General features: G+C 52.8%; 1 protein-coding gene across 3 annotated transcripts in view; it reads right to left on the bottom strand.

Moving 5' to 3' along the window:
• Positions 1 to 228: 228 nt before the first annotated feature.
• The window catches only part of VWA5B1 (von Willebrand factor A domain containing 5B1), a 29,804-nt gene continuing 7,672 nt past the window's right edge, over positions 229 to 22,360 (bottom strand). For all 3 annotated transcript variants that reach the window (XM_065038038.1, XM_065038036.1, XM_065038037.1), the window contains 19 exons: positions 21,794 to 22,016; positions 20,939 to 21,081; positions 20,449 to 20,580; positions 19,764 to 19,888; positions 17,051 to 17,227; positions 14,503 to 14,613; positions 14,223 to 14,425; positions 11,813 to 11,927; positions 10,409 to 10,594; positions 9,675 to 9,870; positions 8,588 to 8,775; positions 5,937 to 6,159; positions 5,481 to 5,798; positions 4,697 to 4,834; positions 4,171 to 4,296; positions 3,590 to 3,664; positions 3,130 to 3,199; positions 2,657 to 2,780; positions 229 to 2,448 (listed from right to left, as the gene is read on the bottom strand). In XM_065038038.1, the coding sequence (XP_064894110.1) occupies positions 1,711 to 2,448; positions 2,657 to 2,780; positions 3,130 to 3,199; positions 3,590 to 3,664; positions 4,171 to 4,296; positions 4,697 to 4,834; positions 5,481 to 5,798; positions 5,937 to 6,159; positions 8,588 to 8,775; positions 9,675 to 9,870; positions 10,409 to 10,594; positions 11,813 to 11,927; positions 14,223 to 14,425; positions 14,503 to 14,613; positions 17,051 to 17,227; positions 19,764 to 19,888; positions 20,449 to 20,580; positions 20,939 to 21,081; positions 21,794 to 22,016 (3,611 nt within the window). In that variant the 3' untranslated portion in view covers positions 229 to 1,710. The remainder of the gene's footprint in view (positions 2,449 to 2,656; positions 2,781 to 3,129; positions 3,200 to 3,589; positions 3,665 to 4,170; positions 4,297 to 4,696; positions 4,835 to 5,480; positions 5,799 to 5,936; positions 6,160 to 8,587; positions 8,776 to 9,674; positions 9,871 to 10,408; positions 10,595 to 11,812; positions 11,928 to 14,222; positions 14,426 to 14,502; positions 14,614 to 17,050; positions 17,228 to 19,763; positions 19,889 to 20,448; positions 20,581 to 20,938; positions 21,082 to 21,793; positions 22,017 to 22,360) is intronic.

Consider the following 22,360-nt stretch of genomic DNA (forward strand, 5'->3'; position numbering starts at 1 on the left):
ATCCATCAGTTTACAAAGCGCTGTGCAATTTGGGGTCTGCAAAACACAACTCCCCAGAACCTGATGGAAGCTGCTTCCCCTCTGAAATCCTGATCTTGACTCATACATGAAATTAGGATGGGATTTTGTTTTTTTTTCTGGGTGGTCACACAATGCTCCAGCCAGCTGGGGTGTCCCTGGGGACAAGGAAAACCACCCCCCCCACCTTGAAAGAAAGGACCAACACTGGGCAGTCAAGCAGGCTGTGATTTACTGGGACAACAACACTTCTGCAACACAGAACACAACCACGCCCAGACACCTAGCCGGCAAACCTGCAATGTCACCGAGCATCACTGCGCTGGGGACACCAGAGAGGTGACACCGCGAGCAGAGAGCAGAGGGATGCTCGTGGTCCCCAGCACAAATTTCCCTCCCATTTTCCCTCCTGAGACACACAGACATGTAACAGAAACCTGCTGAAACATGGCAAGAGGGAGGGGTGAAAGGCAACAGGTTTTGGATGGGCTCCATGGGCGCTGCAGCCACGCCAGAGGTGACGATGGGTGATTCCCTCCGTAGGCATTTGATCCACGGAGCTGGATCCTGCAGAAAAGCCTGTCCTGGGGGGCACCGGGCAGGACCCCATGCTGCTGGGGCTGGACAGCGAGCTCAGGGCCTCCCCAGCTGGCAGAGAATTGGGAGGAGTGGTGGTGAGGGCACCCAGATCCTTGCAGGCGGTGACAGTGAGTGTCCCCATGCCTGCTGGGGTGTCCCAGGCAACCGGTTTAAGGAGAGTCATCCTCTGCATGTGCTGGTACGGACCATCCTAAAATCACAAAATCATTTTGGTTGCAAAAGCCCCTCAAGATCATGGAGTCCAACCGTTCCCTGACCCCTGTCACTGCCCCATGTCCTGAGAACCTCATGTCCGTCTGTCCAACCCTCCAGGGATGGTGACTCCAGCACTGCCCTGGGCAGCCTGTTCCAATGCCCCACAGCCCTTTGGGGAAGAAATTGTTCCCCACATCCAACCTCACCCTCCCCTGGCGCAACTTGAGGCCGTTTCCTCTGCTCCTGGCGCTTGTTCCTGGGGAGCAGAGCCCGACCCCCCTGGCTCCAAGCTCCTTTCAGGCAGTTCAGAGATCAGAAGGTCTCCCCTCAGCTCCTGTTCTCCAGCTGAACCCCCCAGGTCCCTCAGCCTCTCCATCACACTTGTGCTCCAGCCCCTGTGGTCTATCCCAGCCTGGATTTTCTTTGGTCCATGACATGAGCGTGTTGTCAGATGTTCACCATCACCAAAAGGCATCTGAGATGGCAGGAGCCTCAGGAGAGCAGCAGCTCAGGGACAGCGGACAGCAGCAGGGGCTTGGCAGAGATTTGGGGCTGGGCAGAGGCAGACAAGCAAGGACAGGACAAGCCAAGCAGGAGAGACCTGCCCTGAAACAGGGCTGAAAACCAGGAGAAACAAGGATCAGAAGGATCTGCTGTAGCTGGAGGTGCTGCTTCAGTTAAAAATAAACCGCATCCTCCTGCAGGCAGGCAGCAGGTGCCCTCCCGGGGCAAAATACCAACCACTGAGCGCAGAATTTCATCCAGGCTGGTTCTGTTTGCAGGGTTTGCTCTGATAAACACACTGTTCCTGCAGCAGAGGAGCTGAGCTCCTTGGAGGTGTTTCCTCAGGGATGGACCCCTGCTCCTGCGCTGCCTGAGCCCCTCTCCTTGTCCTCCTTACACACTGCTGGGGTTGTAGCACAGTAGGTTGAATTCCAGGTTCTCATCCCAGTGCCGGAGCAGGACAAAGAGCTGCTGGGCTGCAGCTTTGACAGTGGCCAGGCTGTATCCCTGCGGGAAGTCCTGCTGGCTCAGCCACAGGCTGGCTTTGGCAGCCACCAGCTCCCACTCGATGAAGAAGGATGCTGAGCTGTGCTCCAGCCAAGCCAAGGCCACCGCTGTGGCCCACAACATCCCCTCCGGCTCCGTCTGCTGCTGCAACTCGATGTCGAAAAGCAACTCTTGGACCTCAGAACCATCTGTCTCCGAGCCCCGGCCGCTGTCACCTTGCCATTCAGCCAAAGATGATGTGTTCTCTGGGGAGGAGAAGCGGCGGATGGTGATGGCCGGTGGGGAAAGTTCCTTCTCAGCTCTCAGAGCTTTGGAGATGCTCTCCACTGCGCTGCCCGAGAAGTGGCGAAGGCGGCCAGTGTCTTCTGCACCCTCCAGAGTGATGTCTCTGGTGGTGGGACTCTTCCCGTGGCCATCGGGAACCAGGAGCTGCCGGCTAGAGCTGAGGGTTTTGTGCTCCCCGGTGGGGCTGGTCTTCTTGGAGCTGTAGGAGCTGGAGGGGCTGAGGGCCAGGCGGTGGCAGGTGAAGGGAGACGTCCACTTCAGCTTCTCCATGGGGATGTTGACGGCATTGCAGAAGGCCGAGTTGAGGAGAAAGGCACCACAGGCCAGCTGCAGAGATACCTGCAAGGAGCAGTGGGCACAGAGAGAGCTCTGAGATACCAGCTGCTTCAGGAAAGAGGCATGCATGACGGAACAGGTCTCCATCTCTAAGCAGACCATTGAACGTGGCCACCAGAGAGCAAGAGGCAGGATTTGGGGGATTCTCTTGCCCTTTGCCCCCCCACAGTGACCACACAACCCCAGCAGGACCTGGGAATGAGCTGCTCACCAGGGGAAAGTAGTCGGTGTTCTCATTGTCACTCTCGGAGCTGGCTTCGCTTGCTCTGCTTGCAGATTTGCTCATGAACCCTTTGGCGGCTCGGGTCAGCAGCCTGGTTTTATTGAGGGTCAACCTGCAGGAGGACAAAAAGGTGGCTAGAACCTCTGTGTCCCTTCCTGATGCCCACCCTCCCCTCCAGAAACCATCATCAGTCCCCAGCCACCGGCATCACGCTTGGTCCTGGCTCCAGCTGCTAACCCTGGGGTGTTGTAGAATCACAGAATCATAGAATCACAGAATCATTTTGGTTGGAAAAGAACCTCAAGATCACTGAGTCCAACCATTAACCCAACCCTGACACTAACCCATGTCCTTAAGAACCTCATTTAAGTCCTTCCTCTCCCGCTCACTTGCGTTTTTGTTGGACCCATGGAGGTGCAAGACAACTGCTAAGAGCAGAGGAAGGTCGAGCTGGCACATACCTTGCAGCAAAGAGGTTCTCAATGGATTTTTGGGCTTGTGCAGAGGGAGCAGACAGGCTCTGTAACAGCCCTGGGAAGAAACACAAAGCTGGGGTAAAACAAAGTGCTACAGGAGAACAAAAGGGAGCAGAGTCTGTGCTGGGACGTGGGGTATCTTGTTCTGCTGCTGCATCTTTGGCAAAATCCTTCCTCCCTCCTCGCCCTGTTTTTCCTATGTGGATAATGAAATTCCCTTGCCTCTAAAAAATGAATCCTGGGGGGAAACTGACAGCAAAGGCCCCATCTGGCTCTGTCCTTTTCACCCGTGGAAGAAGTCAGGTCTTGTGCTCACAAGGCTAATTTTAAAGTCATAAGGTTTTATAAAAAAACCCCACAACTCAGTAGAAGTATTTGCTGAAGAGCCCAAATCACAGACTCAATGCACCTGCATCCTGGCGAACACCATCAGCTTTTTCCCTACCTTCGGGGAGACCGCAGCGCTCCCCGCCATGGGGTGATGGGGTGCTGGAAGGAGTCAGGCTGCTCTCCTCGGCATCTGCAATAGAGGAACCACACCAGCAATGCAACCCAGCCAAAATCGCCATCATGTCACCGCACGGTGCAGCACGGTCATTTACCCTCCCTGTGGCATTAACCGGTTAATGGCCTGATCAGGGGCATTTTTAACACAGCTGCAGATCTGACAATGCCAGACAAGGTCCAGTCCCACTAACCTTCATCAGGGGAGTATTTGGCGAGAACAAAGTGTCTCGCATCCCCTTGCCCCTAATTACAGCCAGTTTCATCCCTCACGTTATCTGTGTTATGGCTGCCAATTAACTTCCAAGTGTTGTCAGCAGCCACTGCCTGCAATTTGGGAGTTTCATGTGAAATTGCAGCTTCTTCCCCATTTAAGGAGGTGAACTCTGGTCGGACAAGTGTCTGGTAAGCACCATATTCAAAGAGGAAGGCAGAAGTAAAAAAAAAAAAAAAAAGCAGGGAATATGTCCCTTTTATAGACTAAACCACACCAGGAAGGAGACAACCCCCAAGAAATCTTACTCATGCCATAAAATCCATCGTCTCCATTCTGGCCACAAGCTGACTGGGGACATCCCTGGGAAAAGCCACGATGTCTTCTGGTTCCTGAGCTCTGGCTCCTCTGGCTGCCTTGCTTGGATGCTGCCCCTTGGCACGAGAGAAGGGAATTGCCAGTGTTAGAGAGGGACGGGCACACACACAGTGGCAACAAACCCCACAGACGGATGAGTTTGGTTATCTCTGGGCATCCAGACCTAACATAGAAGGGTTTGGGTTGAAGGGACCTTCCCAGCTCCCCCAGTGCCACCCCTGCTATGAGCAGGGACATCTTCACCAGCTCAGGTTGCTCAGAGCCCCGTCCAGCCTGGCCTGGGATGTCTCCAGGGATGGCTCATCCACCACCTCTCTGGCCAACCGGGGCCAGGCTCTCACCGCCCTCAGGGACAACAATTTCTTCCTCATGTCTGGAGGGATTTCCTCTGAGTGAAGTTTCGCAGATAACACCCTCCGTCCCATGAGGTTTCCCCCTCCACCAGCCCCATGTTACCCATGTTGGGGTACTCGACAACAGTGGGCAGGTAGGTGTTGGCGCTCAGGTCCACTGGCACAAACGCCGTGTACTTGCTGATAACGTTGCAGGCCTTGCTGGTGTGGACAGCGTTGACATGATACCTCCGCCCAGACCCTGCCACGAGAGAGACACCGGGTTAGAGGCTGTGTGCTCCATGGGCTCCATCCACCCTCTGGACCCAGCTCCCAGACACAGCTCCATGCTTGGGATGGTGACTCCAGCACTGCCCTGGGCAGCCTGTTCCAATGCCCCATAGCCCTTTGGGGAAGAAATTGTTCCCCACATCCAACCTCAGCCTCCCCTGGTGCAACTTGAGGCCGTTTCCTCTGCTCCTGGCGCTTGTTCCTGGGGAGCAGAGCCCGACCCCCCTGGCTCCAAGCTCCTTTCAGGCAGTTCAGAGATCAGAAGGTCTCCCCTCAGCTCCTGTTCTCCAGCTGAACCCCCCAGGTCCCTCAGCCGCTCCATCACACTTGTGCTCCAGCCCCTCACCAGCTCCGTTCCCTTCTCTCAACTTGCTCCAGCACCTCAAGGCCCAAAACTGACCCCAGGATTCAAGGTGCAATGAGTTAACAGTGGTAATGTGCACCAAGGCTGCAGAAGCAGAAGAAAAGTTCAAGGAAGGTGCCATCATTTGGGAACTGGGTGAGACATTCCCTAACATCCCACCACTGCCTGCCCTTGTATTAACGTGGGAAACTGCTGGAAAGCCACCCCGGGGCAGGGCAGGGAGCTTGCAGGCTGGCTGGGAGCCATGCATTACCATGCTCTATTTCACACTCTTTCTCAGCAAGATGCTCGAAGTCCCGGATCACCGACTTGGCTGCCAGGTGGTGGAAGGTCTCGGTCCACAGGTCTGCGTCACCATCCGCCTGGTTTTCCCGCTCTCGGAAGAGAGGGCGGATATCAAAGGTGACTTCCCACTGCACAGGCTCATTGCTCCTCAGGCCCTTCACCACCGCCTTGCAGAGGGTCCTGGGGGAGTGCGGGGAGCCCCGGGCAGAGCCAAAGTCCCAGTCCTGGGGCTCCCAGTCAGAGGAGGTCTCTGTTTCAAACGTGAAGGAAGGATGCTGGGCAGAGTCTGCAGACCGGGGAGAGGCAGATAATTAATCAGATCTGTGGGAGATGAAAGCACAGAAAGCAATGCAACGCCACCAAAACCCCAGCACGGACAGGTGACGCTGGCCCTGCCTCCCTCTGTCCCCAGTCACCCAGTTACCCAGTTCCCCGGGGCTCCGGCTATCTGATGAAGACCTCAGGCTTGCGCTGGCATTGAACGTTCCTAAGTCCCTTCCCAGATCTGCTTGTTGCAGCCCGTCCAGCACCGATGAGGAGTCAGCGTCGTGGCAGAAGGACACACAGCTGTGAGGGAGCAGGGATGGCCTCCGGGCACCCGTGCCAGAGATCCTTGTGGCAGAGATGAGCGAGGTGGCTGCGAAGGACTGAGAGAAGAGAAAATGTGAGGGATGGAACCAGTAAGGACTTGCTCTGTCCCTGCAGATCCTGTCTGCTCCCTGCCGCTCCCAGTGTGAGATACTGGGTACTTGTGCTTGGCAATGTGTGCTTGCACGTTATTGTGGCCTTTCCAGACTTAAAAGGGGCCGATAAGAAAGATGGGGACAGACTTTTGAGCAGGGCCTGTAGTGATAGGACAAGGAGTGATGGTTTGAAACTAAAGGAGGGAGATTCAGGCTGGATATGAGGAAGAAACTGTTGGCCCTGAGGGTGGTGAGAGCCTGGCCCAGATTGGCCAGAGAGGTGGTAGATGAACCATCCCTGGAGACATCCCAGGCCAGGCTGGACGGGGCTCTGAGCAACCTGAGCTGCTGAAGATGTCCCTGCTCATGGCAGGGGTGGCACTGGGGGAGCTGGGAAGGGCTCTTCCAACCCAAACTATTCTGAGATTCTATGAAACACATGGGTCCCTTTCTGCTCAGCCCCCTTTCCATCAGACCTGCGGGGTGTCCCCGAGGGACCCCGGCCCCAGGGGCTTCTTCCCCAGACAGGCAGAAGGTAAAATATGAGTTTTCTTCCTCCAGACATTTTAATGACTTCACTTGGGAACCAAAGGAAAGAAGAGAGACAGAAAGATCAAGGAGCAGTTGCTTAGTAACGAAAGGAGAGAGGCACAGGGGATGAGAAGAAGGGAATTTTTATCTCTTTATTTTTTTTTAACAAGACTGTTTCTCCACTTTCAGGACACATGATTTCCTCCTCCAGCATCTCCAGTGCCACATCCCACATGGACATCTCTCTCCCAAGGTCTGGCTGTTTCTGTCCCTGTCCTCAGGGCTGTGGTAAGGTTTCTCTAAAACCAACAGTCTCTTTGTTTTCCCAGCACAACACCAGCAGGGACAGAGGTGGCAAAAAGCAGTGGGTTGCAGTGACAGATGGAAAGATGATTTTTTGGGTGGCAGGCAAGAACATGGCCTCTATCACCACTAAATCTTTGATGCTTTATGAAACCACCACACAAACAGGAGGCACGCAGCTCCAGGAGCTACTCACCAAGCCAGGACTGAGATATTTAAAAGCAAACCAGTCACAGAAGCCTTTGCCAGACCCTCTCCATTCAAAACCTGCCCCTTCTCCTGCCCAAGCCCTCCTCCCAGCCAGAAGATCCTGGCCAGGAATGGAGCCGAGGATTTCAGCTGCCCATCGCACATGCTGACCTTTCCTTCCCAGCACGGAGACGAGCCGAGGGCTCACATTCACACCCCTGAAAATGTCAGGCCCCAGCAGCTGGTGTGGGAGCTGGGAGAGCCGCTGGGAGCCCTCTAAGCAGGAGGGATGGCAAAACCAGGCTGCAATTAATTAAGAGCAGGATGCATGCTGTTAACTGTTTACTGCCCTCCAGAAGGGAGTCGTTTCCATCTCTGCCTCTGCACCGAGCACCCCGTGGGCAGGAGGATGCTCTGGGGACATTTGTGATGCTGTCAAGGTCACAGGGAACCCTAAAATCCACCACTGGTTGCCCTTTATCAAGCGATGCTGTTCACCCTCAGCACTGCATCTGGAGGGAGCAGAGGTCTCATACCTCCCCGTGAAACACTGGCCCTTCATCCCCTTTGGTCCCCTCACCTTGCCTCACCTCCAGCCCCCCATCACCCAGTGCATCTCTAACCCGCAGAGGAAGAGAAATGAAAGCCCCCAACATTCCCTGCTCGGAGTTTCCATGGGAACCAGAGTGCTGATGGTCCTCCCAGCCCTGCAGATGCTGATTGCAGAGCGGAGCATCCTGGTGGTGCCAAGGATGGGAGAAAATCATCCCTACCCCTCCACAGCTGAAAAATCTTCCCAAATTTCACCTGCTACCTGCTGCAGGCAAAGGACATCGCACCATTCAGGAGGTCACAGAATCACATAACAGTTTGGGTTGAAGGGACCTTCCCAGCTCCCCCAGTGCCACCCCTGCCATGAGCAGGGACAGGTTGCTCAGAGCCCCATCCAGCCTGGCCTGGGATGTCTCCAGGGATGGTTCATCCACCACCTCTCTGGCCAACCTGGGCCAGGCTCTCACCACCCTCAGGGCCAACAACTTCTTCTCTTGTAGTTTAAAACCATCACCCCTTGTCCTATCACAACAGGCCCTGCTAAAATGTCTGTCCCCATCTTTCTTCTTGACCCTTTTTAAGTATGGAAAGGCCACAATAATGTCTCCCCAAAGCCTTCTTTTCTCCAGGCTGAACAAACCAGCTCTCTCAGCCTGTCCCACAGCAGAGCTGTCTCAACCCTCAGATGATGTGACGTGGTGCAGCACAAAGCATGGGCACATATATTTCTATATGAGGACTAGTGTGAGCCAGGCTCTTTCCCTTGTGCATCTGCAATATTCCTGCTGCAGGCAAAGCCTCTCTGGGTGTCACGTACCTGGAAATCCACCTGCCAGGGCTCGGGGCTGACCTGCTGCAGGTCCTGCCGGTGGGTTTTCCGAAGGGGGTTTTTCACCAGGGTGCTGCTGGGATCACTGGCTGTAGGCACTTTTTTGCAAGGCTCGTGGTCAGCGATTTGGGGGGTGCTGAATGCCCGTCTCCTGGAGGAAACCTTGATGTCCATGCCTGTATGTTGGGAGAGAGGATCAGCTCCACTCTGGAGCAGGACCAGCACCGTCCAGCTTTGGCCCTGCATAGTTTTAAGCAAAGCGCATAAACCACAAAAGGAAATAAGAGCCTACACTCAAAACTCCTGGGGAAGTCGGGAGAGCAGATTGGGGAGGTTTTGTCTGAGCAGTTTTCAGACTGCATTTCCCCAAACCTCCCTGGAGAAGACAAAGCGTTTACTAATGAAATTTCATTAGCGCAGACATTCTCCTGTCAGAGCAAGAGTAAAATTTCATTTTAGGCACGACTTCTCCTTGCTTTTGACAAGGTTGGGGGGATGCACAGCACAGTTCCTCGCTGAAGATAAGGGAAGAACATCCCACAAGGAACAGAGGTTTCTCTGTTGCGAGAAAATGCAACCGGTTATGGGGTGCAACCGGTCCTGGGGTGCAAGCAGCTGCTTTACACCACGTGTTGCTCACACAGCTGAACTGTGATGGAGATGGGTGACACCCTGGGGACATGGCTTTGGTTCCATTTTCCCCTTCTCCTGATCTCGAGCTGCAACTTCAGGACTTGCAGTGAAGCGACAGCTTTCCAGGTGCGAGGACAGGCCACCCATTTGCTTGGGAAGCTTGTAAATAATTCTGTGGCCAAACCTTGAGCTGCTTTGAAAATCTCCAGGGAAGCCAGTTCTCTAGGGCTTTCCTTGATTTCCTGACAGGTTAGGATGAAACATCCAAACCAAATAGACTCGCTCAGGCCTCGGGAGATCTGTCATCCCTCCTGCAAACCCCTCCACCTCTTTGCAGAGATACAGCCAAAACGATTTATTTGTCAGGCAAGAAAACTGGCACAGAAGTTTGATTAAAAAGACAGAGGCATCACACCCACGCTTGTACAGAGGAAAATCTGACCGGTGTCTGTGTCGGATTCTCCCCCGGGATCTCTGCCCACCACCAGCTGATCGGGGCCACGCTCAGCGGGGCAGCAGCTCTCCGAGTCTCTGGAGTGGTTCCAGCTCTCCATGCCTGCTCCTTCCTCCTGGGAGTGAAAGAAAACGGAGCTGCCCGACTCCTGGGACCGCATCATGCTGTAACGTCGCCTCTTGTCCTGGGGGGAAGCAGAAAGAGGGAAGAGGTCCTGCCATCGTGTCTTTCAGCCGGCTCCCAGCCAAGAGGAGCGACTGTTTGTGCACCAGACCCCGTGAACTCCTATTTCTCCCCAATGTCTCGCCTGCCATCTCACTTGAGGGCAGAGCAAAAAAACAAGAGACATCTCCTGACCATGCACAAAGAGTTGAGATGCACATTTGTGATGATACAGACAAGGGGTGATGGTTTTAAACTAAAGGAGGGGAGATTCAGGCTGGACATGAGAAGGAGATTGTTATCCCTGAGGGTGGTGAGAGCCTGGCCCAGGTTGGCCAGAGAGGTGGTGGATGAACCATCCCTGGAGACATCCCAGGCCAGGTTGGACGGGGCTCTGAGCAACCTGAGCTGGTGAAGATGTCCCTGCTCATGGCAAGGGTGGCACTGGGGGGGCTGGGAAGGTCCCTTCCAACCCAAACTGTTCTGTAATTCTTGTGCACATGGACACCAACACCCCCAACTCCCAGGACAGCCCCAGCAGCCAGCACAGGGGCACTCACCGATCGGGGGTTGGAGATGTATGGGGAGGTGTCGCAGACAATGCCGTAGCCAACCAGGTGGTCACCAGGGAAGAGGCAACTGGTACTGATGGGAGAAACCAAGACCTCGGTGCTCTCAGGAAAGACCCACTCCACGGACACGTCGCTCAGAACCGGAGCCATCGCCTTTTTCAGCGACTTGATCATCTGAGGCAGAGAGCAGAGGGGTGCGGTTATACCAAGGGCAGCAGAGCAGATCCGGAGTGAGTTGAGAGAAGGGAACGGAGCTGGTGAGGGGCTGGAGCACAAGTGTGATGGAGCAGCTGAGGGACCTGGGGGGTTCAGCTGGAGAACAGGAGCTGAGGGGAGACCTTCTGATCTCTGAACTGCCTGAAAGGAGCTTGGAGCCAGGCAAGAACAGGTCCTTGCTCAGTGATGCTCTTACCAATAACACATGTGGATAAAACCAATATCCGTGAATATCTCATGGACAAACCTACCAGGGAGCCACCTAAAGAGTTTTCCTGTGCACCAGGGGAAGCAAACACCTGATTTTGAGGCAGAACAGCTCCAACGTTCTCTATTGTTCACTATTTTCTCACAGGCTCAGGAAGACGCACTAGGCTGTGTTTTGTAAGGCCATTAATTGATGCCTCAGACTGCCGCACAGCCCGCAAAGCTCTTTATTAATAGCTCTATAAAAAACCAAAACAAAACAACACCTCTCTTCACTGTCTTTGCTTTTAATTTACATCAGAAATGCTGATGCTGTTCTGTCTCATAGAGGTTTCTGTGTGCTCCAGGTTCCTGCAGAGGGGCTGGACTTCTTAACTCCTCCTTTGGAGATCAAGAACGCAGGAGCCAGCTTTTTGGAGATATTTAGGAGCTAAAGACCCAATTGTTCCTGGGTTTAGTCATCCGGTGGATGACGGTCCAGGCTCCGCGCTTTCACCGCGGGACAGAGCCCTTCGTATGGCATGTTTGAGGCACATCGGTTCACTCAGTCTTCACGGGGAGAGTGGAAATTAAGAGGCTGCCCCCCCGTTTGCTTTAAAGTTAATAAGCAAAGCTGTCACCGCGGATCCCTCCCCCTTCCAACCCTCGGTACTTTGTGCCTGAGCAAAGCCAGGGCTGAGCCTGACTTCAGAATTAATTGGCTGCTTTGATGCCGGTTCCTCTGCCATCGCTGGTGTTGGAGGCAGCAGCTGCCTTTGAAGGCGAAGCCGCCGTTAACGTGTGATCACTTCTACCCATCTCCACAAGGAGGGTGAACACACCCCCCCCGCATCCTCTGACAGCTGGGGATGAAGATGCTCCTTCACCCCCTCCCGCTGCCGAGGGGGAGGTGGCAGAGCAGCACCAGGACAATGAATAAAACCCCTCGCTGAACCGGAGCATCCTGAGAGCCTCAAAAGTTGGTCCTACCTTGGGCTGCAGCCTCTCGCTGTCCACCAGGAACTCAGCAATACCCCTGGACACGGCAGCCAACCCCCCCACCAGCCTCCTGCAGGCGTTCGGCCCGATGCCGAAGCTGTAGCACCTGCAAAGGGACAGGAAGGGTCAGAATGTGGGGGGGGTCAAAGCCATCCAAAGCACCAGCCCCATGCAGCTCACCCACTCCCTGAAGGCAGAAGATCCCACCTTATATTTATATTTATATTTTTAAGTTATATTTTTAAATTTTTAATTTTTTATATTTTTATTTATATTTTCTATATATTTAATCATATTTTTCCTTACAGTTGTATATTTTAATTTTATTTTTAATTTTAACTATTTGTTATTTTATTCATTTATTTGATTGTCTCTATTTTCTTGTATTATCCTACTGCTGTACAGTTGCCCAGCATGTCTGGAGGAAAAAAATAAACGAGCTCCTCTTCCAGCTGGCTGACAGGAGGGTCAGGAACCAGCATCCCCCTCCTTTCAGCAAACCCTTCCCCGCAGAGCAGCCTCCAGCCACGATGCTCAGGGCCTCCCCAGCGGGACCCCAAGCCCCCGTGTCCCCTGCAAGGACAAACAAGCTGCTTTGCTGCCAGCTCAGCTCTTTTCCCTGCTGAGCGCCTGTGGTCAATAGCACTAAAGACCCAGTAATTATCTGCTCACAATTAAAATAAATGTTTTCTCAAGGAAGGAGGGAGGAATCAGCCAGGCGAGGAAGCTCCCCTGATGCCTAGGGAAATGAGTCAGGATTTGGGTTGGGCTGAAGGATGGGGTGGGGGTGGGATGGGATGGGATGGGATGGGATGGGATGGGATGGGATGGGGTTGGGTCCCTCACACCAAGAAAGCCCTGGAGGTGCTGGAGCAAGTTGAGAGAAGGGAACGGAGCTGGTGAGGGGCTGGAGCACAAGTGTGATGGAGCGGCTGAGGGACCTGGGGGTTCAGCTGGAGAACAGGAGCTGAGGGGAGACCTTCTGATCTCTGAACTGCCTGAAAGGAGCTTGGAGCCAGGGGGGGGTCGGGCTCTGCTCCCCAGGAACAAGCGCCAGGAGCAGAGGAAACGGTCTCAAGTTGCGCCAGGGGAGGTTGAGGTTGGATCTGGGAACAATTTCTTCCCCAAAGGGCTGTGGGGCATTGGAACAGGCTGCCCAGGGCAGTGCTGGAGTCACCATCCCTGGAGGGTTGGACAGACGGACATGAGGTTCTCAGGACACGGGGCAGTGCCAGGGGTGGGGAACGGGTGGACTTCATGATCTTGAGGGGCTTTTGCCACCAAAATGATTCTATGATTCTATGGATGGGATCTGGCATTCAGCCAGGGCAGTTGAGAGCTGAGGGTGAAACCAGCAGCAAACGGCATCTCCATGAGGGGCTTTTCTCTTCGAGGTTTTTAATCCCCATCTGGCTGCAAATCCGAGTTCAGCCTCACACCCTCCTAAATAAAGCTTTGATCTTCTTTTGAATCAAGGGCACACACACAGACCATGCCCTAACTGACTGCGTTTAGCTTAGCCCACCCCTGTGCCTCTACCAGAGCGAGGGATGGGTTGCCCTAAACAGTTAAACCTCCATATGGTGAAAAAAAAGGACAGAGCAGCTTCCCTGATAAGCCCTGAAGTCTGAAGGATGCGAGAAGAACAAGGTTTTCTTACATTTTTCTTCTGTTTCATGCCCCTTAAAGAGGCAGAGGAGAAGCCAGGGCAGCCTGTCATCAGGGCTGGGGAACCAGGCTGGGAGCTTGATGCACAAATTAGCTGCTTTTATATTGCTCTCTTTCAGCATATTCAATTCTGCACAGCCCCATCCTGGAAGCAGCTGGGGCCAGACCCAGATGTGCTTTAAAAAAAATTAAAAAAATAAAAGGCAAGGAAGATTGTTCATGTGTCAATCTCTCCTAGCAGGAAGCATCAGCCGAGAGCCTGTGAAGCTGTCAGCCCAATTATCCTGCTTTTGATTGTTTAAAAAGCATCTGAACTTCTGGGATCTGTTCCAAACCGTTTGAGGTTCTCCCATGGTCCATACCAGCAATCTCTCTCCTGGGGAAACGTCTGTGAGATGGAGCCGTGCTGGAGGAGAAGCGTGTCCCCTATTGTGCCAGGCTTTTGTGATAGGACAAGGGGTGATGGTTTTAAACTAAAGGAGGGGAGATTTGGGCTGGACATGAGGAAGGAATTGTTGCCCCTGAGGGTGGTGAGACCCTGGCCCAGGTTGGCCAGAGAGGTGGTGGATGAACCATCCCTGGAGACATCCCAGGCCAGGCTGGACGGGGCTCTGAGCAACCTGAGCTGCTGAAGATGTCCCTGCTCATGGCAGGGGGGGCACTGGGGCACCTGGGAAGGTCCCTTCAACACAAACTATTCCATGATTCCACGATTCTACGCTGCCCTCCATACCTGGTGGAGCAAGAATGGTTCCGCAGCAGCTCCAGAACCTTCCCCGTGTTGCTGATGGCTCCGTCCGTCAGCAGAAAGAGCAGGCGGGGGTGGCCCCTGTGGATGGGCTGTCGAATGACCCACTTCAAAGGCGATAAGATGTTGGTGCCACCCATATCAGCCCGGATATTCTTGATGCTCTCGCAGGCGATGGCCAAGCTCTCCTGCCCAAAAGAGAATCATCAGCTGGGGCACCAGCCCCCTCCCAGCACCAGGGACATGTGTCTCCCCCATCACCCACCTCGCAATAAGTCTGACTGGCAGGAAAAAGGGTCTTGAAGGTGGATCCAAAGCCAATGATGTTGAAGAGACACGCTGGCATCAGGCTCTTGAGAATGACCAACAGGGCCTCCTGGGGGGTTGGAAGCAAATGGACATCAGGCAGAGCAGGTCTCTGCCTGCCTGCCCCAGTTTCACCAGTAAAAGCTTTGCTCACAGCCATCACACCTTATTCCCACCTGCATTTGATAATAAAACAACCGCTTCCTTCATGTGCACCGCACTGAGAAAGCCCTGCATATTACTCTGCTCTTCCCAAAGTCCCTTAATGATATTTGGGTCCTAAAGCAGGGAGGGAAATGGGGAGCCTTCAAAAAAAAGAAAAAAAAGAGCTGAACAAATTTTTCTGTTTGTTTTTAGCTGATTAAATTTGTGCTCGCAATACGGTGCTGCGGCACGGAGCTGGTGGGTGAGAAGCAGAGTGTGAAATTGAGAAGTGCGACACGCAATGCATCTCAATGTCCAAACCCGCAGAAAAATAAACAAACAGCTCCAAGTTACACAAAAGGAAAAGCCTCCCCCATCCCAAATTCTCTTGTATCCATAGCTGGCATCAATTAAAATAACTAGGAGAGACAGTTTGAAGCTCTTTTCTTTAGCAGACGTGGTTATCTAACTTGCCTATTCCTGGTTTTTACATAAGAGAAGAGCAATTTGAATTGTCTCAGGCATATGTGATGGGGCTCCAGGATGGAGCTCGTGTCAGCAGCAACAGGGCAAGAGCCACACAAGGAGCTCCCGAGCTTGCAGGGGCAGTGGGAGCAATTAGCGTGGAGGTCAATTAAAAGCAAAAAGTGCTGGCAGCGCTCAGGAGCAGGTCGGTGCTTTCTGTGTATGTGCTGATGAAGGCAAACTCCTGCCAGGCTGCCTGGGGCAGCAAAAACCCTCCAGCCAGCCCCGAGAGAGGAGCTGCCAAGGTCAAACCAGCAAGAGCAGCATCTTTGCTTTGTCACACGTGGTGGCCAAGAGTCATGACAGGGGGTGGGTGAGAGATGGGTGGGAGGTCAGCCTGGTTCCTGACCCCCATAAGAATCAGCAAAACGCTGCAAATCAGCAAAATACTATACGAGGACAGGGCTGCCCTTTCGCAGGCTCCAGAGCACTTTAAACCAAGCTGTTCTCTCAAAGCGGCAAGAGTATATTTAGACCGCTGGCTTCCCACATGGCTCCTGGGATGCCGGCTCTTCCAAATCTCAATGCTGACATCCCCTCTTGGAAATAATTACAAGTAAAATAAAATAATAATTTCAAAATATTTCTCTTAAAGCACTTCCCAAAGTGGGCAACTGATGCCTGCTTTCTGTTTCAGCAAGCGGAAAGATTTATTGCTTCTTGTGGTAAATATTGATCTCGATCCCGTGGCACTCAGTATCTATACAGCAGCTCAACAAGGAGAGATGTTCGCCTCCAGAGAAGTCAATTCCCAATTATTAGCTGCGCTTTGCCAGCGAGTCCACCTGCAGATGGGCAAGGAGATGGACCACGAGATGCTCCCTGGGCGGTGAGTCCTGCAGAAGCGGGTGCAGCTGTACCCAGGGGAGTGTTTGGGTCCAAATCTGGGTGGCGCTTGAGTTAGGAAAGGGTGTGAGCAGGACACCAGGGGACACAGCTGCTTGGTGAATCTCTTGGGCGTCCAAATGCAACCAAACCCCTGTGATGAACCTGCCTCTGCGGTTCCCTCACTGTCCTCAGCAAAGATGCACAGGGTGGCACATGGATGCAGTATTGTTATTGGGGTTTACCTGGCCCCCAAAATCAAGACATAAACTTCCCAAAATGCTTTTGACAGAGACTGCAGCTTCTCACCGAGGCCTGCCAGCTGGACACCAACCTGGCCTCCAAAGAGCATTAGGCAGGGATAACGATAAATAACTAGTTACTGGAGTGATTTCCCCTTTCCTGGACAGGGTGGTCCCCAGTGGGCTCCAGGCAGGAGTCTCTCCAGCCCCTCTGGGCAGCAGCACAAAGCCAAGCCCAGCTCTCATGGGTGTTACCTGACCAGGGAACCTCAGATCCACAAAATATCATTATAAGACCTTTCTACCGCCCATTTTTTATCCAGAGGTCTCAGCACAGCTTTCATGAGCTCCCACAGGCATTCGTGTTTGAAAAAGGGATGGATCATGTTCAAACAACTTCTCCAGGTGCACAGAGCTGCCCATTGGCAAAATGTCACCTCATGCATGGTCAGCACGTGGCCCTGAAGTGTCTCATGGAGCTCCTGGAGATGGGGAGAACTGGAGAAGAGATGCAGGAGATGAGCAAAGAGGGGGGAAAGAAAACATCTTTGCATTAGATGCACTGATAGAAAGAGGAAAAGGAACAGCACGGGGGAAAGTCAGCTTCACCGCAGGTACCTAACAAGCCACACAGTTGAGATGACTAAAGCTACAGCCTATAATTACCCCCCATCCCCTCCTAATGAACACTCATCAGCGCTCAACAGCCACCGCTGCTCTCTAACACTCATCCCTGGCTGGCACGCAGGCGCCTCCTCGCCTGTGCGGTACCTTAACGCGGGTGATGTTCACCCTGCTCATGCTCCTGCTGCGGTCAACGAGGAAGATAAACTCCCGCTGGGCTTGCTGGAGGTCGGGCTGGACGGTCCTCAAGTCAGGGCAGAAGTTGAGCATGACAACAGGGTGGTGGGGGATGTCCTTGTTCAGCCGCTTCCTGATGATTTCCGTCTGCAAGAAAGAAGGAGAGAGCTCAAGAGATTCCCCAAAAACATGGTTCATTAGCAGAGTTTAATACCCCAGAGAGGCACACCAGAGGTTTTGTCCGTGGTTGCTCAATAATGAAGTGACAGATACAGCCCTCAGCGTGCTGTATTCACCACTTCAATTCATTCCCGCTGCCTCCGGTTTGCTGGGGTTTTTTCTGCCTGTTTCTTTTACAATTTTTCTTTGTACAGATCAAAATGCTTTGCGAAGCCAAACTGGCCGCTGAGGACACAGTTCGATACAAACCCGCATGATATATGTCTCTATACTGCACATAGCTCTGATGCTTTCTGCCTCGCTCTAGTTCAAGTTTCAATCTTTGTTAAAAACGTGACAAAATTAAACTGGAAAAAACCCCTCGTGATGTGTGTAAAACCTGCTGCTATGGGTGTATAAATCAGTCCCCAGTTCAGGGTCTCAGCCCATTGCTGTTCTTCAGGGCGCCCTGGGACACTCCATCAGCACAGCCCAGGGTCTGCAGGGCTGAAACATCTACCACAATAAGCAGCTTGGTCCTCAGGGGCTTTATTTGCCTATTTTCCTCATTTTTCAAAAGCTGCTAGTTTCACCAGGAGTAAACCAGACCCCAAATAACTGGGTTTGTTTTCTCCAGCCGTGAGTCATATTCCTAGATCTAATGACCAACCTTTATTTTCCATAAATCACTAAATTCAAGAGTCCCTGTGGACCGACACATTGGCTGAGTGCTGCTTCTCTGACCCCTGTGAAATGACGGTTCCAATCACGGGAACAGGCACCTCGCTGTCACCCCAGCTCTCGCGCATCCTCCTGCATTTCCCTCTCATGCTTTGCAGTATAAATTAAAATTTATCAGTCCCTGGGAACTGGAAGAGCTTTTTCCATCCCATTTTCCTCCAGCCATGTGACATTATTCTGTTTAACATCTTTCCCAGCACGGAGGTTTATCACATTTCAGACTAGAGTGATGTCTCCCTGTCCAAGGACTGAATTGTGGCTCTGGACCCACCGCAGGGTTCCCTGGGATGCTCTCAGGGACCCAAGACACAAAATCCCAGCGTGATCAGGATGAGCCCATAGTCTGGATTTCCCTTCAGTGTAAATTTTACAGGCAAAGGCTTCAATCAACAGCCCTGGAGCTGCTGCTGCAGGTCAGCTAGCAAAGCAAACATCTCGCCCGCATCCTTTCTCCTCCTCCCCTCCGTTCCCCATCACCCCTTATCCAATTACAGTAAACTAATCAGATCTCCTCGACCGAGTGCTGATTCCAGTGCACATTCATCCCCAGCACCCTGCTAGCTGCCAAGCATCCGAGGCTTTTGCATAACAAACCGAGGGAGGAGAATTAATTGTCATTTACTGCTGAAATTTCTGGGCTAATTTAATTTAAGCTGAGAGGTGCCCAGTGTTCACACTCCGAGCAGCAGCAATTCAAGCCCATCATCCCCCCAGATATTCAGGGCATTTTGTCCAGTTCTTCCCTTCTCCATGCAGTTGCTTTCCTGAGGTAAAAAAGGTGGGTTTCCTGCAGGGAAATGGCTCTGGAATGATACCCCCCATCAGATAATTTGACATGCTAAAGACACAGAAATAATTAGTGAGCCATCTGAGCTGGAGCGTGGGAGTCTCCTTTCGTTCCACCTGCCGAACACAATTAGAGGAGACGCTGGTTGCGCAAGCAAGCGCAGTCCCCATCCCCGCGTCGCGCTGCGAGAGAAAGCAGAGGGCGAAAAGGAATTAAAAATGGGTTGATGCAAAAGGAGAAATCACGGCAGTGTGGGGAGGCAGCTCCGCAGCGGGTTTGAGGTGTGTGCCGGGGGGAACTGAGCATCCCTGATCACAAATGAGAAGCAGGGTATATGTAAAACAGGGAGGTGACACATAAAGCCCGGGGCTGCGGTCACACAAGTGCTGTGGGTGAGACGCCCACCCTGGAAATTCGGAGAGCTCTGTCTCCCCGGATCCCAGACACCCTGATGTGGCAGCTCAGAAGCATTTGCTGTCACTCATCGCTTCAGAATTGCCAAAAAGATGAAGCACAAATCCCAGAGCAGACTATTTTTTTTCCTATTTGCTGATCAGCAGAACAAAGAGAAGTTTCTCCTACCTTGTCTTCAGCTCAGCTCATTATTCCAAGCAAAATCACTTCTTTCTCTCTGACAGCTATCCAGAAACAGTAAACATTTACCAAGCAATTAAAAGAATATTTTATTCTATGTCACTGCAATAATTATAATACCCTTAATGCTATAACAATGTACCTATCTAATTGTGCTATGCTAGACTAGCACTAATTATACACACAAAAACCATCTCAGAGCTTCTTCCACACTCAGTTTACGAGAAGCACTGCAGAATATTCCTCTCTTCCTCCACACAAGCACCTCTCCGAGGGAGGATGCTGCAGAACTCACTGGGCCAGTGTAATATCTGGTACTGCAAGCAAGCAAGGAATTATTCACTTGCACATCTCCAGTTCCAAGGAAAGCCTCAGCTAATCCCTGCAGCTTTTGCTTCTCACCTTTTTCTCAGCACTGGGGTCCTTCTTAGTGCCTTTAATGAAATCGTTCTTCCCCTTCAGGTGTTGTTCATACTCTGCAGGCGTCATATCACCTTCTTCCATTAAGACATGAGGCATGTGTGGCTCTGGAAATGCAGAGAATGGAGTGAAGAACAGCCTGAGCTGAACTTTAGGTTTATGAGAGATGCAGGAACCTCCATTTGTGGAAAAAAGAGCAATACCTCTGAGCTTGGGCAGCATGGGCAACCTTGAGAGGTGTTGGGGTTACCACAGAATCATAAAGTAGTTTAGGTTGAAGGGATATTCCAAGCCTGCCCAGTGCCACCCCTTCCATGAGCAGGGACATCTTCACCAGCTCAGGTTGCTCAGAGCCCCGTCCAGCCTGGCCTGGGATGTCTCCAGGGATGGTTCATCCACCACCTCTCTGGCCAACCTGGGCCAGGCTCTCACCACCCTCAGGGCCAACAATTTCTTCTTCATGTCCAGCCTGAATCTCCCTCCTTTAGTCTAAAACCATCACCCCTTGTCCTATCACAATGGGCTCTGCTAAAAAGTCTGTCTCCATCTTTCTGACAAGCCCCTTTTATCTCCTAGGAAACACCTGATCTATTTGCAAAACCAGAGCTAATCCAGCTGGATCGCAGGAAGGGGCAAGGGCAGCAGAGAGGATGCAGAGCCCACCTACCGCTTGGGTGGATCAGGATCTCCACGGGTCTGTCGAAGGTGTGCTTATCAGCCAATGTGATGACAATGCTCTTGGCGGAGCGAGCAGAGGGGTCGGCATCTGCTCGGATCTCGTGTGTGGGGCTCTCAACGCCTGCCCAGGGAAACCAAGGTACAGTTAGGGATGGGGAAGACCAGGGAGAATCATAGAATCATTTTGGTTGGAAGAGACCATTAAGATCACTGAGTCCAACCGTAACCTAAATCTAGCACTAAACCATGTCCCTAAGAACCGCAAGGTTCTTAGAAGAGACAGCAAGATGGCAGAGGACAGGAACCAAGAAGACTATGTGATGCTTCTGCTGTATCAACACCCCACATCAACATCAGCACTGATAAATCCAACCCAGCACAGTTACCTTGCCAAATCAGACTCCACATGGGGGAAAAGAGGAGGAGAAAGAATGTGGCCGTTGCCTTGAGGTGGTGACAGCCCAGCCTGGTGCTCCTACCTGCCAGCAAGCACGGTCCTCGGATCTCCAGCTGGAAGCTGAACTCATACTCGAAGGGGTTGGTGGCTTCGTCCTCCAGCAGCTGAGCCAGGCACAACCTGCTCCCTTGCTCCGGGCTCCCTGATCTGCAGAAGCGCTTGTCCCTGCCGGTGACACGAACCCCAGTCAACACTGTGGACCTTATACCCCACCAGGAACTGCAGATCTGCAGCAGCTCTCCAGCCTCCCACAGCAATTTCAGGCTTTCAAGGTTGTCCTGCCCCTCTGCTCTGCCCTGTGAGGCCACATCTGCAGTACTGGGTCCAGTTCTGGGCTCCCCAGTTTAAGACAGACAAGGAATTACTGGAGGGAGTCCAGCAGAGGGACACAGAGATGCTGAGGGGTCTGGAGCATCTTTCTGATGAGGACAGACTGAGAGAGCTGGGGCTGTTCAGCTGGAGAAGAGAGGCTGAGAGGGATCTTATTGATGTTATAAATATCTCCAGGGTGGGTGTCAAGAGGATGGACCAGACTCTGTTCAGTGGTGCCCAATGCCAGGGTGAGGGGCAACAGGCACAGACTGAAACACAGGAGGCTCCATCCGAATATGAGGAGAAACCTTTGGTTTTTTTGAGGGTGCCAAAGCCCTGGACCAGCCTGTCCAGAGAGGCTGTGGAGTCTCTTTCTCTGGAGATATTCAAACCCGCCTGGATGTGTTCCTGTGCAACCTGCTCTGGGTGAACTAGGGGGTTGAACTGGATGATGTCCAGGGCTTCCTTCCAACCCCAGCCATCCTGTGATTCTGTGATTCTGCTCCCCCAGTCCTACATCCCCCCAGCTCCATCCCAGCCGACCCCGTCCCGTGTTTTTACTTACATTTGGAGCTGGTGGCTGGAAAGGCTGCTGGCATTCTCCAGGCTGGGCTGGGGGACTTTGGGGACACACACAGCTGGCAGAAGGACCCTCATGGCCCCGCTGGGCAGTGTCTGCAGCTCAGAGGAGGTGCTGATGAAGATGGAGACGCTTTCCAGGGGAGGAATCATGCCCAGGTTAGCTACAAAAACAATCCTCTCCAAGTCCTCATCCATCATGATCCTTCCTGTACAGACAGAGGACCACACCAGGGAGATGCAGGGTCATAACCATGGACAATGCTCCACCCTCGGTATCCTGTGACCTCTTCAACCCTGGACCAAATGCCCAAACCAGCCCTCTCTGCACACATTAGCACTTCTCTAAAGACCCCCAGCCCCCTGCACCACTCCTTCACTTGTCCAGAAGCAACAGCATTTTCCAAAACAGATTTAACTACCACTTTTGGCAGAACCTGAAAGGACACGAGCACCACAACCCAAGGCTCAGCCTTTCACAAGGAGCCCCCTCCATGCCATGGCGTATGTCACCCCCTGCCACCTCCCCATCCCTCTTCCCCTGGTTTTCACC

The sequence above is a fragment of the Columba livia genome, chromosome 21, assembly GCF_036013475.1.
Source record: "Columba livia isolate bColLiv1 breed racing homer chromosome 21, bColLiv1.pat.W.v2, whole genome shotgun sequence".
Taxonomy (NCBI): domain Eukaryota; kingdom Metazoa; phylum Chordata; class Aves; order Columbiformes; family Columbidae; genus Columba; species Columba livia.